This window comes from Amphiura filiformis, chromosome 2, assembly GCF_039555335.1.
Source record: "Amphiura filiformis chromosome 2, Afil_fr2py, whole genome shotgun sequence".
Taxonomy (NCBI): domain Eukaryota; kingdom Metazoa; phylum Echinodermata; class Ophiuroidea; order Amphilepidida; family Amphiuridae; genus Amphiura; species Amphiura filiformis.
Genome location: NC_092629.1, coordinates 30,651,139 through 30,666,093, shown reverse-complemented (window position 1 = coordinate 30,666,093; position 14,955 = coordinate 30,651,139). Strand labels below are relative to the sequence as shown.

The 14,955-nt window shown below is 38.4% G+C and overlaps 1 protein-coding gene across 1 annotated transcript in view; it reads right to left on the bottom strand.

Moving 5' to 3' along the window:
* Positions 1–1,595: 1,595 nt before the first annotated feature.
* LOC140135877 (extracellular matrix protein 3-like) overlaps positions 1,596–14,955 on the bottom strand; it is a 21,676-nt gene continuing 8,316 nt past the window's right edge. Inside the window, exons 5-16 of the mRNA XM_072157534.1 lie at positions 13,335–13,592; positions 12,017–12,130; positions 10,902–11,138; positions 8,218–8,325; positions 7,643–7,900; positions 6,742–6,855; positions 5,881–6,108; positions 4,900–4,992; positions 4,534–4,664; positions 3,039–3,246; positions 2,166–2,398; positions 1,596–2,051 (exon numbers count right to left, since the gene is read on the bottom strand). Coding sequence (XP_072013635.1) covers positions 2,025–2,051; positions 2,166–2,398; positions 3,039–3,246; positions 4,534–4,664; positions 4,900–4,992; positions 5,881–6,108; positions 6,742–6,855; positions 7,643–7,900; positions 8,218–8,325; positions 10,902–11,138; positions 12,017–12,130; positions 13,335–13,592 — 2,009 coding nt within the window. The 3' untranslated portion in view covers positions 1,596–2,024. The remainder of the gene's footprint in view (positions 2,052–2,165; positions 2,399–3,038; positions 3,247–4,533; positions 4,665–4,899; positions 4,993–5,880; positions 6,109–6,741; positions 6,856–7,642; positions 7,901–8,217; positions 8,326–10,901; positions 11,139–12,016; positions 12,131–13,334; positions 13,593–14,955) is intronic.

Below are 14,955 nucleotides of genomic sequence, written 5' to 3'. Positions count from 1 at the left end.
AGGCAATTTTAAGTACTTAAAGGCATTTATATAACCTCATAAGTAAACTTTAAGTTAAAGGTGCTCTATGCTAGTTTAATGCAATTTTATGTACTTACAGATCTACTATCTCAGTTGAGGCAAATTTTAAGTACACAAAGGAGCCATAACCTCATTTAAGACACTTTCTAAGTGCCATAATCTCAACCTATGTTTAGCCAATTTTAAGTACTTTAAGGCCTCTATTAAAAAATGTCCATTTCTCTAATTTTTTCTCTAAATTTTGCATGATGTGAACATACAACATTCATGCCTCTAATAATTTCCTTTTGAGAGGAGTTATTGGCCAAACACAAGGCCCTATATAGTTGATTGAAACCGTGAAAAACTTCTTTTTTTTTTACTTAGAACACATTCTAAATAGGCTTCAAGTACTACCCACTGGACCGCAGTGGCATAGTCAATGGGCTATTCCATTTAAAATCCACACTACCCCTGTGGAAGATTTTGGAAATATCATTCAAAGGGGAGTATGAATTTCAAATGTAATTGGTCAGGGTTATTCATTTTGAAACCCATACTCCCTCTGTATTATGGCTTCACTTATATCTTCCACAACTGGAGTGAGTATTTCAAATGGAAGTTACCAAACTGTCTATTCTATTCAAAACTCATACTCCCTCTGTGGAAGACTGGCTAAATCTTCCACAGGGGCAGTGTGGATTTTGAATAGAATAGCCCAATGGGATGTAACAAATGAGCAGCGGCAATGCTGGCTGTCCTGATATTAATTAATATTTTAATCCTTTTTTGTTCTTTTTTGCCCATTTTTAACCATTGTCATCAAATTGTGCCCCTCCCCCTCGGAAACACATAAGCTTGTGACTGAAGAATGCGTTTAAATAGAGATAAAGACCTCACAAAAAGTACCTCAGCTGTTACAAATACACATATAGCTTCAAAACTAATAATCGTTAATTTTTTAACATAGAAAGTAAGCATTTTGATACTCTATTTGCCCGATTTTCTGTCGTAACAATACAGCAATCATCAGCATTTTTATTTTAAACCCAAATTTTAAAGTTTTGCAGTAAATTGTTTTGATTTGAATTCAGCGTGAAAATAATGGTGGGTTTCACATGCCACAATGCTTGCGTTTAATAACCATTGATCGCTGTAATACAACTGTTAAATTCAGGTTTTTTCTTTAAAAATACTGCTGTGTTAGGCGAATGGGGTATCAAAATGCTTGTACATAATTCACATTTCTTTCTATGTTAAGGTTATTAATTATTTTAAACTGTTGTGATTTGGGAGTTCACAGCATCTTACGAATGGTACTGAGCTTTGGCAAAAACTACATTGCTCAATTCATAGCGAGCGTGTAGAAGAATTAAAATATCACAGATATACTTTTATAGATACTGCGGTTCTTGAGTTACGTTGTAAAGAGGTCTGAAACAACAACACTTTTGTAAAACGTACATAACTCATTAACACCAATAAATTAAGCAAGTTTGCAAAGTATACGATTTGTAGAATGAACTTTTGCAAAGCATCAAGGTGTTAATTTCAATAATATATTGATCTAGATGATCTAGATAATGAAAATCGATTTTTAAGGTTGCTTCGACCAACAATACCTCGTCTACCCTTAAAATAATAAAACGATTTATAGTTCTGAAGCTATAGATGTTATATTTGTAAGGACTGCGTTACTTTTTGGGAAGTCTTTATGTCAAGACGTCAAAACGGACCACTCTGTGCAGTTGTGTGATCAGCATCGCATCTAGTAAGAGAAGATGGCTTACCCTTCCCAGAATTCTTTGCAACATGACAAAGTTTCCATTTGTTTTCGTGTTGAGAATAGACTGGCTATTGGGTCGATAGTCATGATGTAAACATATTTTGCAAGATTTGGATGTGCTCTGTTCATTGAGGTACATTTTGTCATTATCGACCCATGTAGCACTAGATAGCAGTACAGAAAATTGAAATGGAAGAAAGGCATTGTGGGAAGTGTAGGATATCTTCTCAGGCGGCATCTAGTATAATGGTGAGCCAATGCTACCCTGCAAACAATGAAAAAGGAAATAATTAAGGATTTTAACATAATTTGATTTGAACGACTAGAGGGAAACAAAAAAAATCGACTTTCTTCTGGAAACTTTGAATTCTGTACCTACCAAGATTCCATTGTGAGCAGCATAGGGTTGGTTGGGTCCTTCATATGGTCGAAGCTCGAATGTATCACGATTCCTGCCTCCGCCAGCAAGTAGCTGATTTTGTCGGCGGTATAACACGCACAAGCCAAGAAGACCCAACAGTACAAGTATTAATATGCCCAATACTCCTCCAATAATAATTCCTATTACTTCACCATCTGATGAACTCCTACGTATGTTGGAAGATTCTGAGGCTGCAAACAAGAAATAAACGATATTGGGCTATTCCAGTTGAATCCATACACTCGCTAGAAAATATATGACCTTAATTTCCCACCCACAAGTAACTCCATTTAAAATTCACCCTCCCTCTGTGGAAGAGTAAGGATTCCCTTTGTGGAAGATTTAGGTTATGAGAAACCAAAGAGAACCATGCTTGGTTGAATGCCACCTGCTGTTTGAAGAATGATTGACAGCTGTGCAAAGAAATCAGAAAATGACCAAAACACACAAGATTACCTCGGATGACCTAGGTTTGACCCCAGCCATCCTCAATCGAGGTTTTAACCTTGTCCAGCCTCGCCCTACTCTATTGCAGCACGTACGAAACCATGAGGATGTAATTACATGCAACCTGGAGAATCATAAAATAAAACCAGGGTTTTCAAAGCTTATAGGTTTTCGGCTCGAACTTTGAACTCTAACCACATCCTATTTCCAGTTTCGATTGCGACATTCTGGATAGAAAGAGCGAATCACGTAACCAATCAGCGATTGTCTTTTAGGCATGTAGCAAAAGTAGCAGCAAAAAACACAAAACCCACAAAACACGTATCTTTCGACTATTACACCGATTATATTGTTTATAATAATTGTTCATAAAGAGTATGTTACCTGTTGCAGTTGCAGTTAATTTAAAGTTACTGTTGCCAAGTATGCCATTGCTATCAACGATTCCGTTAACCGCGTCTCTCACATCTGCACTGTTTGCATCAGCATTACTTGCGAACTCGACAACGTAATCCACTACGACACTGCCGGGTCGAAATCGTAATACTCGAACTGATAGGAAACCGGGTAAGCCATTTAATGCTTGTACTAGCTACAAATAAAATAAACAAAACATTGATTTGTTTTCTTATCCATTGGATCATTTGGTCTTTTTCGTGGTGACCTTTTCGGTAAATCAAATAATTCCTTGTGGTTAGACCTGTCATGTCGTCATTTTACGTCACGTGTATTACAAGTCGTGGTGTAAAATGACGACACCTCAGGTCTAACCACAATTATGGGATTTACTGGAAAATAATTCCCTGTGGTTATTCCTGAGATGTCATTTCACGTCACGCCGGTGCGTACATGATTTAGCGAACTTCGTTACTGTGCATTTACAAGTCGCGGTGGGGTAAATGACGACATATCGGGTCTAACCGCAAGGAATTGTGGGATTTACCGAAAAAGGTCCTGTTGTTCTGTCCATGTTTGGTTGACTAGTCATATTGACTAGCTCGAGAATGTGGGTGAAGCGTGACTAACACTTATTTGTGGATATCTACCTTGGCGTATTCTTTCTGTTATCTGAATACAAATTCGGTAGATACAAACACCAAATTAAAACATCCAATTGCTCGGCATTTGTTTATTGATATTTTGTCAATAGCGCCTAGATTTTTTTTTCTCTCCGAAAGGTAGGAGTCATATCGACGAATAGGGGCATGTTGCCTATGGGGATCAACGCTACGTGTCACAAGGCTTGTGTGAGCGAACTAAAAAAAAGCGCAAATATGGCGAGCGTACACAAAAGTTCGCTTGTAAGATGAGCGATGTCGTCATGCAGGTCTGAACGCTGCACCGGCATTATCTGAATTCAAGTACGCTTAGAGAGTATAAGCGTGGAATCTATGTGTTCATTAAATGGTAGGAGTCATCAGCGCCATTATTCTTGATTTCTTTTTTCCGATGAAGGCACCAGCCGAAATGTTCGAATTCTATCAATGTAATGACGAGAACTCTACAGCAACAGCAACAACATATATAGATAAACATAAACAATAAATGCATCTCAAAAATCAGCAACATACTTTTTTCTCATGTGGGTTGTTTGAAGTTATAATCTCAGCTCAATGAGCATATTAATTATACTACAGGGTGTACAATAAAAAGCCGGTTCTAACGAATGTGGTTATAATATTGAAATGTATTGTCAACTATCATTCAGTATCGAAAACGTGCCGTCAAACCACCCCTGTACGCGTGCGAGTACGTTTTTCGTGATTAACTTGACCAGCAAAATACGTACATACATCACTACCGAACTTGAGGTGAACGAAAGTATAGTTTAGTTTCAGGTTCGGTATCATTCAATAATAATAAAATGCAATAAAAATACCTCACTCTCAAGAACTGCTTTCATCTGGATGTAGCTAGCAGAAGTCGGGTCGTTCAAATCATCCGAATAGTGGATGGCAACTGTTGGCGGACTTTCGGTTATAGTCAATGATTCGAAAACTATCACCACAGCTGGGGAAAATGCATGGATAGAAAGGATAAATATGATATCTACTTCACCTGGAATGTTGAGCCGCATCAATGAAAGAAGAAAGAATAAACGATGGTGTATTAAAAGCTGTGGCTCGTCATGCCTATACCAATAATTATTCCAGTCACCAACTTGTGATTATTATTCCCCATTTGTTAATTAAACCATTAAAAGGAACAGACTTTGGTCTTTGCTGTTAGATGAAATAATACTTACGGATATCACATTGCTGTCCAGTGTAAGCAGGATAGCACCAACATGTACCACCAGGAAGACACTTGCCATGGACACAAGCTGGTTGACACTCGCCTATTTAAAACAACAAAAATGATTTCATTGTACGAGATAATTGACCAGGGGCGTAGCCAGCTTTCTTAGTCGGGGCGAGGGGGGGGAATACATTTACGGGGCCACAGACGAAAAAAATTGCAGTTGCATCACATAATACATACATATACCGGTTTTGTTTTTAGAGAGACTGTACATGGCTTCGAGGTTCAAAAAGGCTTTATTTTAACAATGTTCGCTCACAGCGCACAACAAACTGTATTTTACACCCATGATCGGGTGAATTTTGCTGGAAAAGGGCCTCCTTGCCCCTTTTCTTTTCCTTTGCCCTCTAGATTTTCTCTTTCATATTTTGTCGGGGCACTTTTTTCTTTCATTTTTTGTCCGGGGGAATCGACACTAGTGACACGCTACTGGAATTGACAAAGAATTAGGCTGGACGCAAATACTTTGTATTATCAGTTTTATGAATATTTCGAGTCACCCAATAGTAGGAAGGTAATGTGAGTCATAATTCTGGACTCACCAACGCTTCTCGGAAACGTTGCGACCCGTTTGCTGGGTCATAATCAGACTGTGAGGAGGCTTGACTGAATTGTTTGGTCACGTATGATCGGCGCGGAAGCTGTTTCACGGTGGGTACCAGGCGTGCGCAACGGAGACATACCCTAAGTGCTGGCTGCTCAGCTCTTTCGCCGATGGCTTCTTTCATTTCCCTCTCAACCACTCCTCCTTATCGAATGACCCTACCGTAAAAAAACTACCTCTGCGATTATCATCACGTGACCAAACTATATAAGTCAAATCTCTGCACAGTCTGATGAAAACCCTGTGAACGGGTCGCAACGTTACTGAGAATTGTTGGAGAGTCTAATCTAATCTTGTCTAATATATGTTATCATTACTCACAGTTATCGCAAATGACTACTGTAGCTCTCTTAATCCCGGATTGTTGAGTCGCGTCAGCATCAAGGATTTCCAAGGTAAATTTCTCCTCCCCTTCGAAGCCGTCGTTAGTTTGAATATCAATAAGTAGGGAACTTGATGATTGGTTAATATCAAAGAAGACAGTACTTGGAAAATCAAAGTCTTCAGCCAATGTAGCAGAATTGATACCTTGCTCAGATACTATTACCTCTGTTGTGGAAAAAAACGTGGTGAAAATGTTTGAGTATTACTCGGTTTATAGTTACTTAAGGGGGTACTACACCCCTGGCTAATTTTGTGCCTATTTTTGCATTTTTTTCCCAAAAATTATAGCGCATTGGTGACATGTAAGATATGTATATTATAGGGGCAAGGACTACAACTACTGTACTGTAAAATTTCCATTGCAGTAGTTGTAGTCCTTGCCCCTATAATATACATATCTTACTTGTCCCCAATGCGCTATAATTTTTGAGAAAAAAGCACAAAATTAGGCAGGGGTGTAGTATCCCCTTAATTTAGCTGTATTGTCAGTAAAGACATTTGATACGTTATGTTTTTCACTGCTTGTGTATGAACGTTTTGAATAACGTTATTATGACTCAAATAACGTGATATCAACGTTATAAGATATTGGTTAATGGTGTGAAGTGATGTTCATAACGTAAACAAGACGTAAAAAACACTTTCATTACTGTAAGATACAACCGAAACAGGAAGAAAATGTGTTGCTAGCTCTTCGAGTAAAATATTTTTCATTACAATATTGAGATAAATTTGTTTCGGTTCAATAAAATGACATTGTTCCTGTACTAATGAATAACACATGTAACATTCACTTACGAGCAGTAGACGCCTCACCCAGATCACCTGATCTTATAAGGTTCAGTCTCAATGATCCACTTTGCTCGAGTACCTCAAAATATGAACTCTCAAAAGCATAAGAAGGACTGATGGCTGAAAAACAATTTGAGAGATTGTTTGAAAGAAAGAGTATAAAAGTTTAAATGAGAAAATGAAAGAGAAACAAGTTAATAAATGGATGCGGAAGATAAAATTCGTCATTATTGTTACCATTCCTGCCACATGCCTTTAGGTTGAATGAGATATCCAGTAAATTCTCAAACCTGAAACAAATTTTTGGAGCTCCAGACACACTACTACCTATACCACTTATATCGGTGTACGTAATGAAATCGACGTGGAATAGCAATATTTTTAGCAAGGACGCAAACGAGCGCGTCTTTTTTCCGACATGTACATGCTATTTCTCGGCGCCTTGACTTTGTCAAAACAAACATGGTAAAATTGGTCATCTTTGCTTCATCTCATTGTTTAGACCTGGTCAAATAGGTTTTGTACAACCCCCCGTACAAACCACCCTTAAGGCCCAAATTGGAATTGCTTGTTTACCAGGAAAACAGCAGACAAGCAACAGCCAGGCCATGGCCAGACGATAACAAGAGTGTGGTTATTTCACCTTGAAAGCATGTATGGCTAAACCTTCCCCTCGACCATCCAATATGCCATGAACTAGTAGGACTACAACGTGTATCTACTGTTCAGTTTATACTCTCATTTCCACATCTGTTGTTTCGTTCTGTCCCTTTAAAGGTGACCTTTTTACCTACAAGTTACACAAGATCACCTTATTTTGTTGTTTGGCCCTATCATGTTGCAATGATTGTAACCATTCGAGGGTCCTTCCTGACATTGTGATTTGTCATATGCATTCACTACTCACCATCGTCATTCTTTATCATCACGGTAGCACATTCGGGAGTACAGATGTCCATTGCATTTTCCTGATTCATAGGTGGCTTAAGACACACCTTGAAACACTCTGTATCTTCCTTCACCTCGTCGTTGATAATGGTTAAAGTTATTGGTAACTCTGCCTGGTCTTGGTCAAAGTTGAATTCATTTGGAAAATCAGAGACAAAATCAGCAATGGCTCCATTGCTGCTGCTGCTTACAGCGTCTATGTCCGTTGTTTCTATGGCTATTGTAAAAACAATGTAGAGTTATACATGTGATGCAGAAAGTAAGCTGAACTTTTTTCACTTGTCACATTTATAGGTGGCGATATCATAATAAATATATATAACGATTAAATAAACCTCATGAATCATTTCATCCATATGTGGACTTGTCATTGTTTTTTATTCCATACCTTTATGTCATCTTTACGATTTAAACATTTTATGCACTAATATTCCAATTAAAAACCATTTTCATGTGATTTCGTACAGCACAAAATGCGCTCATAATGTGTTTATCTATATCTTTTCTCAATTTTATTTATCTGAATGAAATTACCGATAGTTTCCATGTTGCATAGGTTACCATCCCTTATAATTTTAAGAACAACCTCCTCAGATGCTTCAAATACGGTGTAAATAGCACTGTCTAGTCGGGCACAGCTCTCTGTAAAATGCAAATATTTTACAATTTTAAATGAGTAAATTAAAATATATAACCAAAGGGTTTTGTTATAAACTGTACGGGGTCTAACCTAAGAAGACGAAGCCCTTTTATCTGTTGCTTCTTAATACCTAATGTAGGATCAGATATTCTTTGTTGTTGGGCTGCTGAATGTCTCATTTACTGTTGGCAACTTTAATGCATGTTCAATAATATTCTCATCATCCGCCGCTTGAATTCCGCTCGTTCTCCACACAAACCGTATGTCAATTTGTAACATATAACGCCGTTTCTGATTGGCTAATGACATATGTCTGAAACAGATAGATCCGGGAACTTTTCTTGTTTAAGTCGTGACTATGCTTAGGGCTCATGAATATTAAGTAGCCGTAAAACGGTCATTAATCTATTGAACATGTTGGAAGACTGTTTACAATTCATGCTTAATGACGTGCTTTGACACAGGGATTCTATATATGGGAAATGCGACTTAAATCACGTGATGATACGGGTTGGTTGTTCCTAGGTCTAGACAATAGGCGGCCATTAGCAGCCATTTTGTTTCCTACATGATGTTATTCACGTGTCCTAATACTTTTTACAAAATTACATAAGCTTCCAGGTTTACTATTTTTAATTATATCTTGAGTATACAATATATTCTGTAGTAAATCAATGAAATATGACGGTGTTTGTTGGGGTATTATATGCTTGATTTAACTCTCTGGCTAGTGCATGAAGTTACGGACAGATCAGGGTGGCTAGGAGAGGCCTAGCTTTACTGTTGAGCAAAACTGCATCACAATGAAGAATCTTACACCAGGGTTAAACCCCTTATTAACCAGCCACTTCTACCAATGGATCTACATCATGTAGAACAGAATGACGCAGCAACACTAAGAAGACTCGGACCACCAGACACTGGTCAACCTCGTCCATCAAAGCAGCTCTGCTTTTTGACTCAAAATAAATATCACTAAAACAGAAGTCCAGGCCATAAGCAAAGTGGACACCCATCTTAACATCACAATTGACAACACCAAGCTTCTACAGGTGGAGGAGTTTACATACCTGGGAGGAAAGATCACCCAAAAAGGATCCTGTACAGAAGATATTAAACTTCGAATAGGCAATGCCCTAGGAGCTGTGCATAAACTACAGAGTACCTGGAACGCTAAGGGCATCCAAACTTACACCAAGATTGAGCTATACAAGGTCATTGTTTTATCAATATTACTGTACAGAGCAGAAACCTGGATATTGAAAAGAGAGGATGAATATCGACAGCCCACTTTCGAGATGATGTGCCTCAGAAAGATTATGGGAGTAACACGGAGAGACAGGATCCGAAACACCAACATTCTCAAAACCCTGGCTGTTGAATTTCCTTTCCATCTTGGACAGAATAACACAAAAGATACTGCATTATTTTGGCCACATCCAGAGAATGCCTCCTCATGCCTTCCCAAGATGGCCTTCGAATGCCACATCCAGGGAGTCCTAGAGGAAGACCACCAAATAGGTTGAGACACTGCCTACTAGCTGACTGCAAAAGAACCAACCTAACCTCCATAGTAAATGCCAGTCGTACAGCGGAGAACAGAACAGTTTGGCGGGACATTGTAATGCGGATGCTACCACTCAACCCCCAGTTGGAGTGAACGGCATAGGTCAAGGTATATGCTTTATAGAATTAGACTGTCTGACCAGCTAGTATTCTCCTCCGCCGTCAGTGTGCCATTCCAGCCACTCCACATAGTGTGTTACGAACACTGACGAAGGTGGAGAAGACTATAGTCTCCACAGCAGCCAGTTTGGTTCCGCTCCCTCCACACAAACAGTCTGCCAATGATCACGAACTGGTCCTTTTGATTCGCTAACGGTTTTCTGCCGACGTCATCCAGCTTGACGTCAAACAAAGCTTTCAATTGGTCGATCGGCTAGACGGCTACTTTATTATTCATGAGCAATTTTGACCTGCCATCTCGCCAGCTGAGTGAGGTCAATCAAGTTCCCGTATGTACAGCTCTACGGCTACAATCGTGTAGCCAATCAGAAACGGCGTTATAAGTGGCAATTGGCAGACTGTTTGTGTGGAGGGAGCGTAACCAAACTGGCTGCGGAGGAGACTAGAGAAGACTAAAGCTCTAGTGACGAACACGCATGCGTTAATGATGTGTCTTAGGTCCGGTATTGTTGTAACCACTTTACCTGGCATTACTCTTACCAACATGTTTGACATCGTGGGAAAGATTTAAGCATGTGTTGATCGGAGGGGGAGACTATATAAATAATACGCCGGTTTTTTCATGTACGGGGGGTACTTGCTCAAAATAAAAGAGAGTATAGGTGTGGACCCACATGGGGCCTCCTGCTTGAATACACATCAATATGTTTTCAGGAACTACCCATATCTTAATGTTTTAATTTATTTCTATCATACCCTGTACATTTCCATAGTGCCATTGTTAGCTATTGTTTTTTGTTTAAATAAAAGAAGAAAGATAGAGCACCTATCGGTATTAATATAGTGCATGCTATATCACCAAACTGAGTGGTGCCTTATTGTGAGTACTTACTCGATGTACTGACATCGTAGATAGTGACGGTTGCCTTGTTGGAATCGGACACGATACCAGAGCTTGGGTTACCTATGGATATCTCAAAGGTTTCTGGGTCTTCCCGAGATGCATCGGCGTGTATAGGTATGGATAGTTCAACACTGTCAGTGTTAGCATTGATAGTTGTAAATATATCGGATGCTGGAGGCTCGTAATCCTTCACAGCAGTCGCGCTGATCGAGGTCACATTGTAATCTGAGATCAAAATAATGTACTTTTTTAATGTAAAGCGTGTTCTGCTGAAAACTCAGGACAGAAGCTTAGGCCATCTTCAAAATCTTGTGTCTCAAAACATAATGCGGAATGCAGTGTTTTTTACGCTATTTGTTTTTTGTGTCAGTACAGGATTTCGGACATCCATTTTGTGCAAATAATATCCTATGTTGTAAATGTTGGAATAGTAGACAACATAAAGTCACTGCTACAAACTATTATTCTTCTCCTTTGTTATTTTCCTGTCCAAAGTTTGCGAAAAAATCGAAAAAGCTCTGACTTATAATCGGCATAATATAGTGATGAGAAGGTAAAGCAAACTCGTTTTGCAGGAGGAGAGGCTAATCCCCATAACAAATTATTTCAGGGGAGTCTGACCCAAACGTCAAGGAAATGATATGGACGCTTCGGCCTGTGTGAGCATTGCTCCGGCATAACTCTACCTTACCTTACTTTCATGAGCAAACTGTCCTACCGGATTATAAATTGGGCTATTGTATATCCTTTGCCATCTGTTCATTCTATCAGATGCAAAGTTTGTCTGAACATATAATACTTGATCGATTTCACCTAACACAATTTATTTCAGCAAGATTCCTCTTAGGCACCGTATTTTGGTTGGTCCGATAGTTGCCGATAGATCTTTCTATCGTACACTGAACTTTTTCATAGCGCTATCGTATTGATTTAAATTTTTAAAAACGATAGCAAAATCCAAATGAACATTATTATGCTCAATATAATTTATAGCATCTGCAGAGTATCGTGAAAGGAGCCATCGGTACATATCAGGGACAATATAGGACACAATTAAACGTAGTGTTTTAAGTTTCTCATGATAGCTGATTTTAGATACTTACAAATGGTTGACGTAGCCTCATGATTGCCGACTCGCTGAATTTTAAACTTAAACTCAAAGCTTCCTTCCCTGGGTTCTGTGACTGCATACTCGCAAAACTGGATCTTGAAATAGGCTAAATGTTTAAAAATTGGTTAAACAGTTATTTCTTGTATAAATCGAACGGCCTGAAGATTGTGATGAATAAGCTTTACGTGAATTTAATTCAATTCAATTCATCATCAGCGTGACTGCGTGAGCCTTTTCTTCCTCTTCCTCCTATTAGAAAAAGTTCTAGGACATCTCCCATTCACCGTGTGTGGTGAATTGACTACGTAATAACCAGACACTCGTCGGTATAGGCTAAATACACGTATGCACTCCTTTCAAAAGTCTTATCTTGCTAAACAAATCTATTTAGGCCAAAATATCACAATTAATATTGATTTGAATATGATATCTTACATGCAAAAATTAAAAAACCGACACATGTACCTGATGTAATTTCAACTAAGAATTTCACAGTTTCGTAGTGAATCAAGGCCCGATAATGCCATTGACAATACATGGCGTTCAGCGCTGACATGTACAGAAGGCTGTGTGCTACCATTATTACTTTCGTCCATTCATAAAAATATTAAACTCACTCGATAGTATGAACCATAACGTATATTTGAGCCAAATTTGGACATCATTCAGGTATTTTTCCTTTATGTATCATGCAATATTCATAAATATTGGTCATAATGCCCAAAATTGGCATACACAGAAATATATACACTAGAAATTCACACACACGGAAACCAGCTCCTCTTTTGATGTTCACTGAGGTATGGCGAGTGTGGCCTTCCCCTTCAGCACGTAAAATTGGGAAAGCTATTTAACATAACAAAGGGTTATTGCCCGATACACTGTGGAGCAAGGAACGTGGTTATTTGCATAGTAAATACACTAAACGCTATTTCAAACTGTTGCGATTTGGTAGTTTACAGCATCTTGCAAATGGAAGTGAGCTTTGGCAAAATGTACATTACTCATTTCATAGCGAGTGTACAGAGGAATTCAAATATATATTACTGATATACTTTTGTAGGTCCTCTGGTTTTTGAGTTATGTTGTAAAGAGGGCTGAAACAACAACACTTTTGTGAAACGTATTAACAACAATAAATCAAGCAAGTTTTCAAGGAATATGATTTGTAGAATGGACTTTTGTAAAACAGCAAAGTGTTATTTTTCAATAATATATTGATTTAGATAATGAAAATCGATTTTATTTTTCATTACCACCACTACCACTACTTATCAAACGGTATCTTTAAAAAGAAAAGTCCAACTTACTGTACATAACATCACGAATGGTCACAAAAGCCTTGCTTGGGTTGATGACCTTTCCAGTACACCCCTTCACACTTGGATCGTTGTAAACGATGTTGATGCTGAACATCTCCGTGTCTTCCCGTGTGTAAGGATCGTTGACGATGTCAACCGATCCCATAGCGCATGTATCTCCAGCAGGGATGACCAAGTTGGTATAAACGGCACTGAAGTCTGGATTCGGGGAAGTTGACACAGCAGTCATATCACAAGTTTTGTATTCTATAGGGAAACGAAATATTGGTATTAATATAATATTAATATTTATAATAGACTGCAGTACAGTGTGGGCCAAAAACAACTTTACCCAATTTCAGAGGGTGCTTGCTCGAATTGTAGAAGAGCTATCCATGGTATTGTTACATATTCTAAATGTATATCTTTCTAAAAGTATATGATGAAAAAATGAAAGCAAAAGAAGCTAAATTAACAAAATGGTGCTAGTTTTACGTCCGAGGGTCAAAAATCACTTTGTCCACACGTAATTCAATGGGATGTGTCCGATTCCTAAGAGTAAGTTAAGAGTATAAAGGCATACATATGCGTTAGGCATACATGTAATGATAAACACGTTTGGCTTGTCTTTGAAAAGTGATAATTGTTTTTACATGAATGAACGAAATACAATCGATTTTAATCCCCATTCACTGTCATTGGCCAACAATTAGTACAACAATAACGCAATTACCATTTTCACCTGGCGCGATTTGTGAATTTTAAATGGGCCTTCGTGCATTTTGTGACTGCGTGGCTTATTTCTAAATAGGTTTGCAAGGTGTCAAGATGAGATGAGATGAGAGCACTTTCACAGCAAAAGAGAGGACTTTATGGCAGAAAGCTTTTTGGAAGTGCAGCGTCAATTTCGGATTCGTTTCCCGAACGTAAGAGTCCCGCCGAAACCTACCATAACTCTAAATACGAACAACTTTCATAACTCCGGAAGTGTGATGAATAGATGTAAAGCACGAAGTGGACGTCCAAGAACTGGCCGTTCAGCTGCAAATACTGCAACGGTTCAAAGGGAACTTGAAGCAAACCCCAGAGTCAGTTCTCGACGCAACCGCTTTGCCGAACATAGGCCTACCACGTACGCAATAAGTGCAATAACTTCAGACGTTCTTGTAGATAACATTTCGTAATGACAAAAAATGAGGTCTGAGGTTACAATTGCTTTGCGCATATTTGAAGAGAATTGTTTTTATATCTTTGCAGTATGAAAGCTGCATATCATGACGAAATATCGTAGCTTGACATTTTAATTGTTTATGTTTAATTTATTTGATTGTGTTATATAAAATTGCTGAACAAATGCGTGCGTATACTGAGTGGTTCTCATTCTCTATCGAACTCGCTATTGCAAGTGATGCGACGCGACAGCTAGTAGGCCTTCGCGTGGACAAAGTTAATTTTGACCCTTTGATTTAAAACTAGCGTCACGTTTTTAATTTAATACTTTTTTGAATAGTTTTTTCACCAAATACTCTTAAGAAGATGTTCTTTACGAATATGTAAAAACAATTTGAAGCAGACTTTTCAATTTGGAGATATGAACCTTTTAAATTGGGTAAAGTTGTTTTTGGCCCAC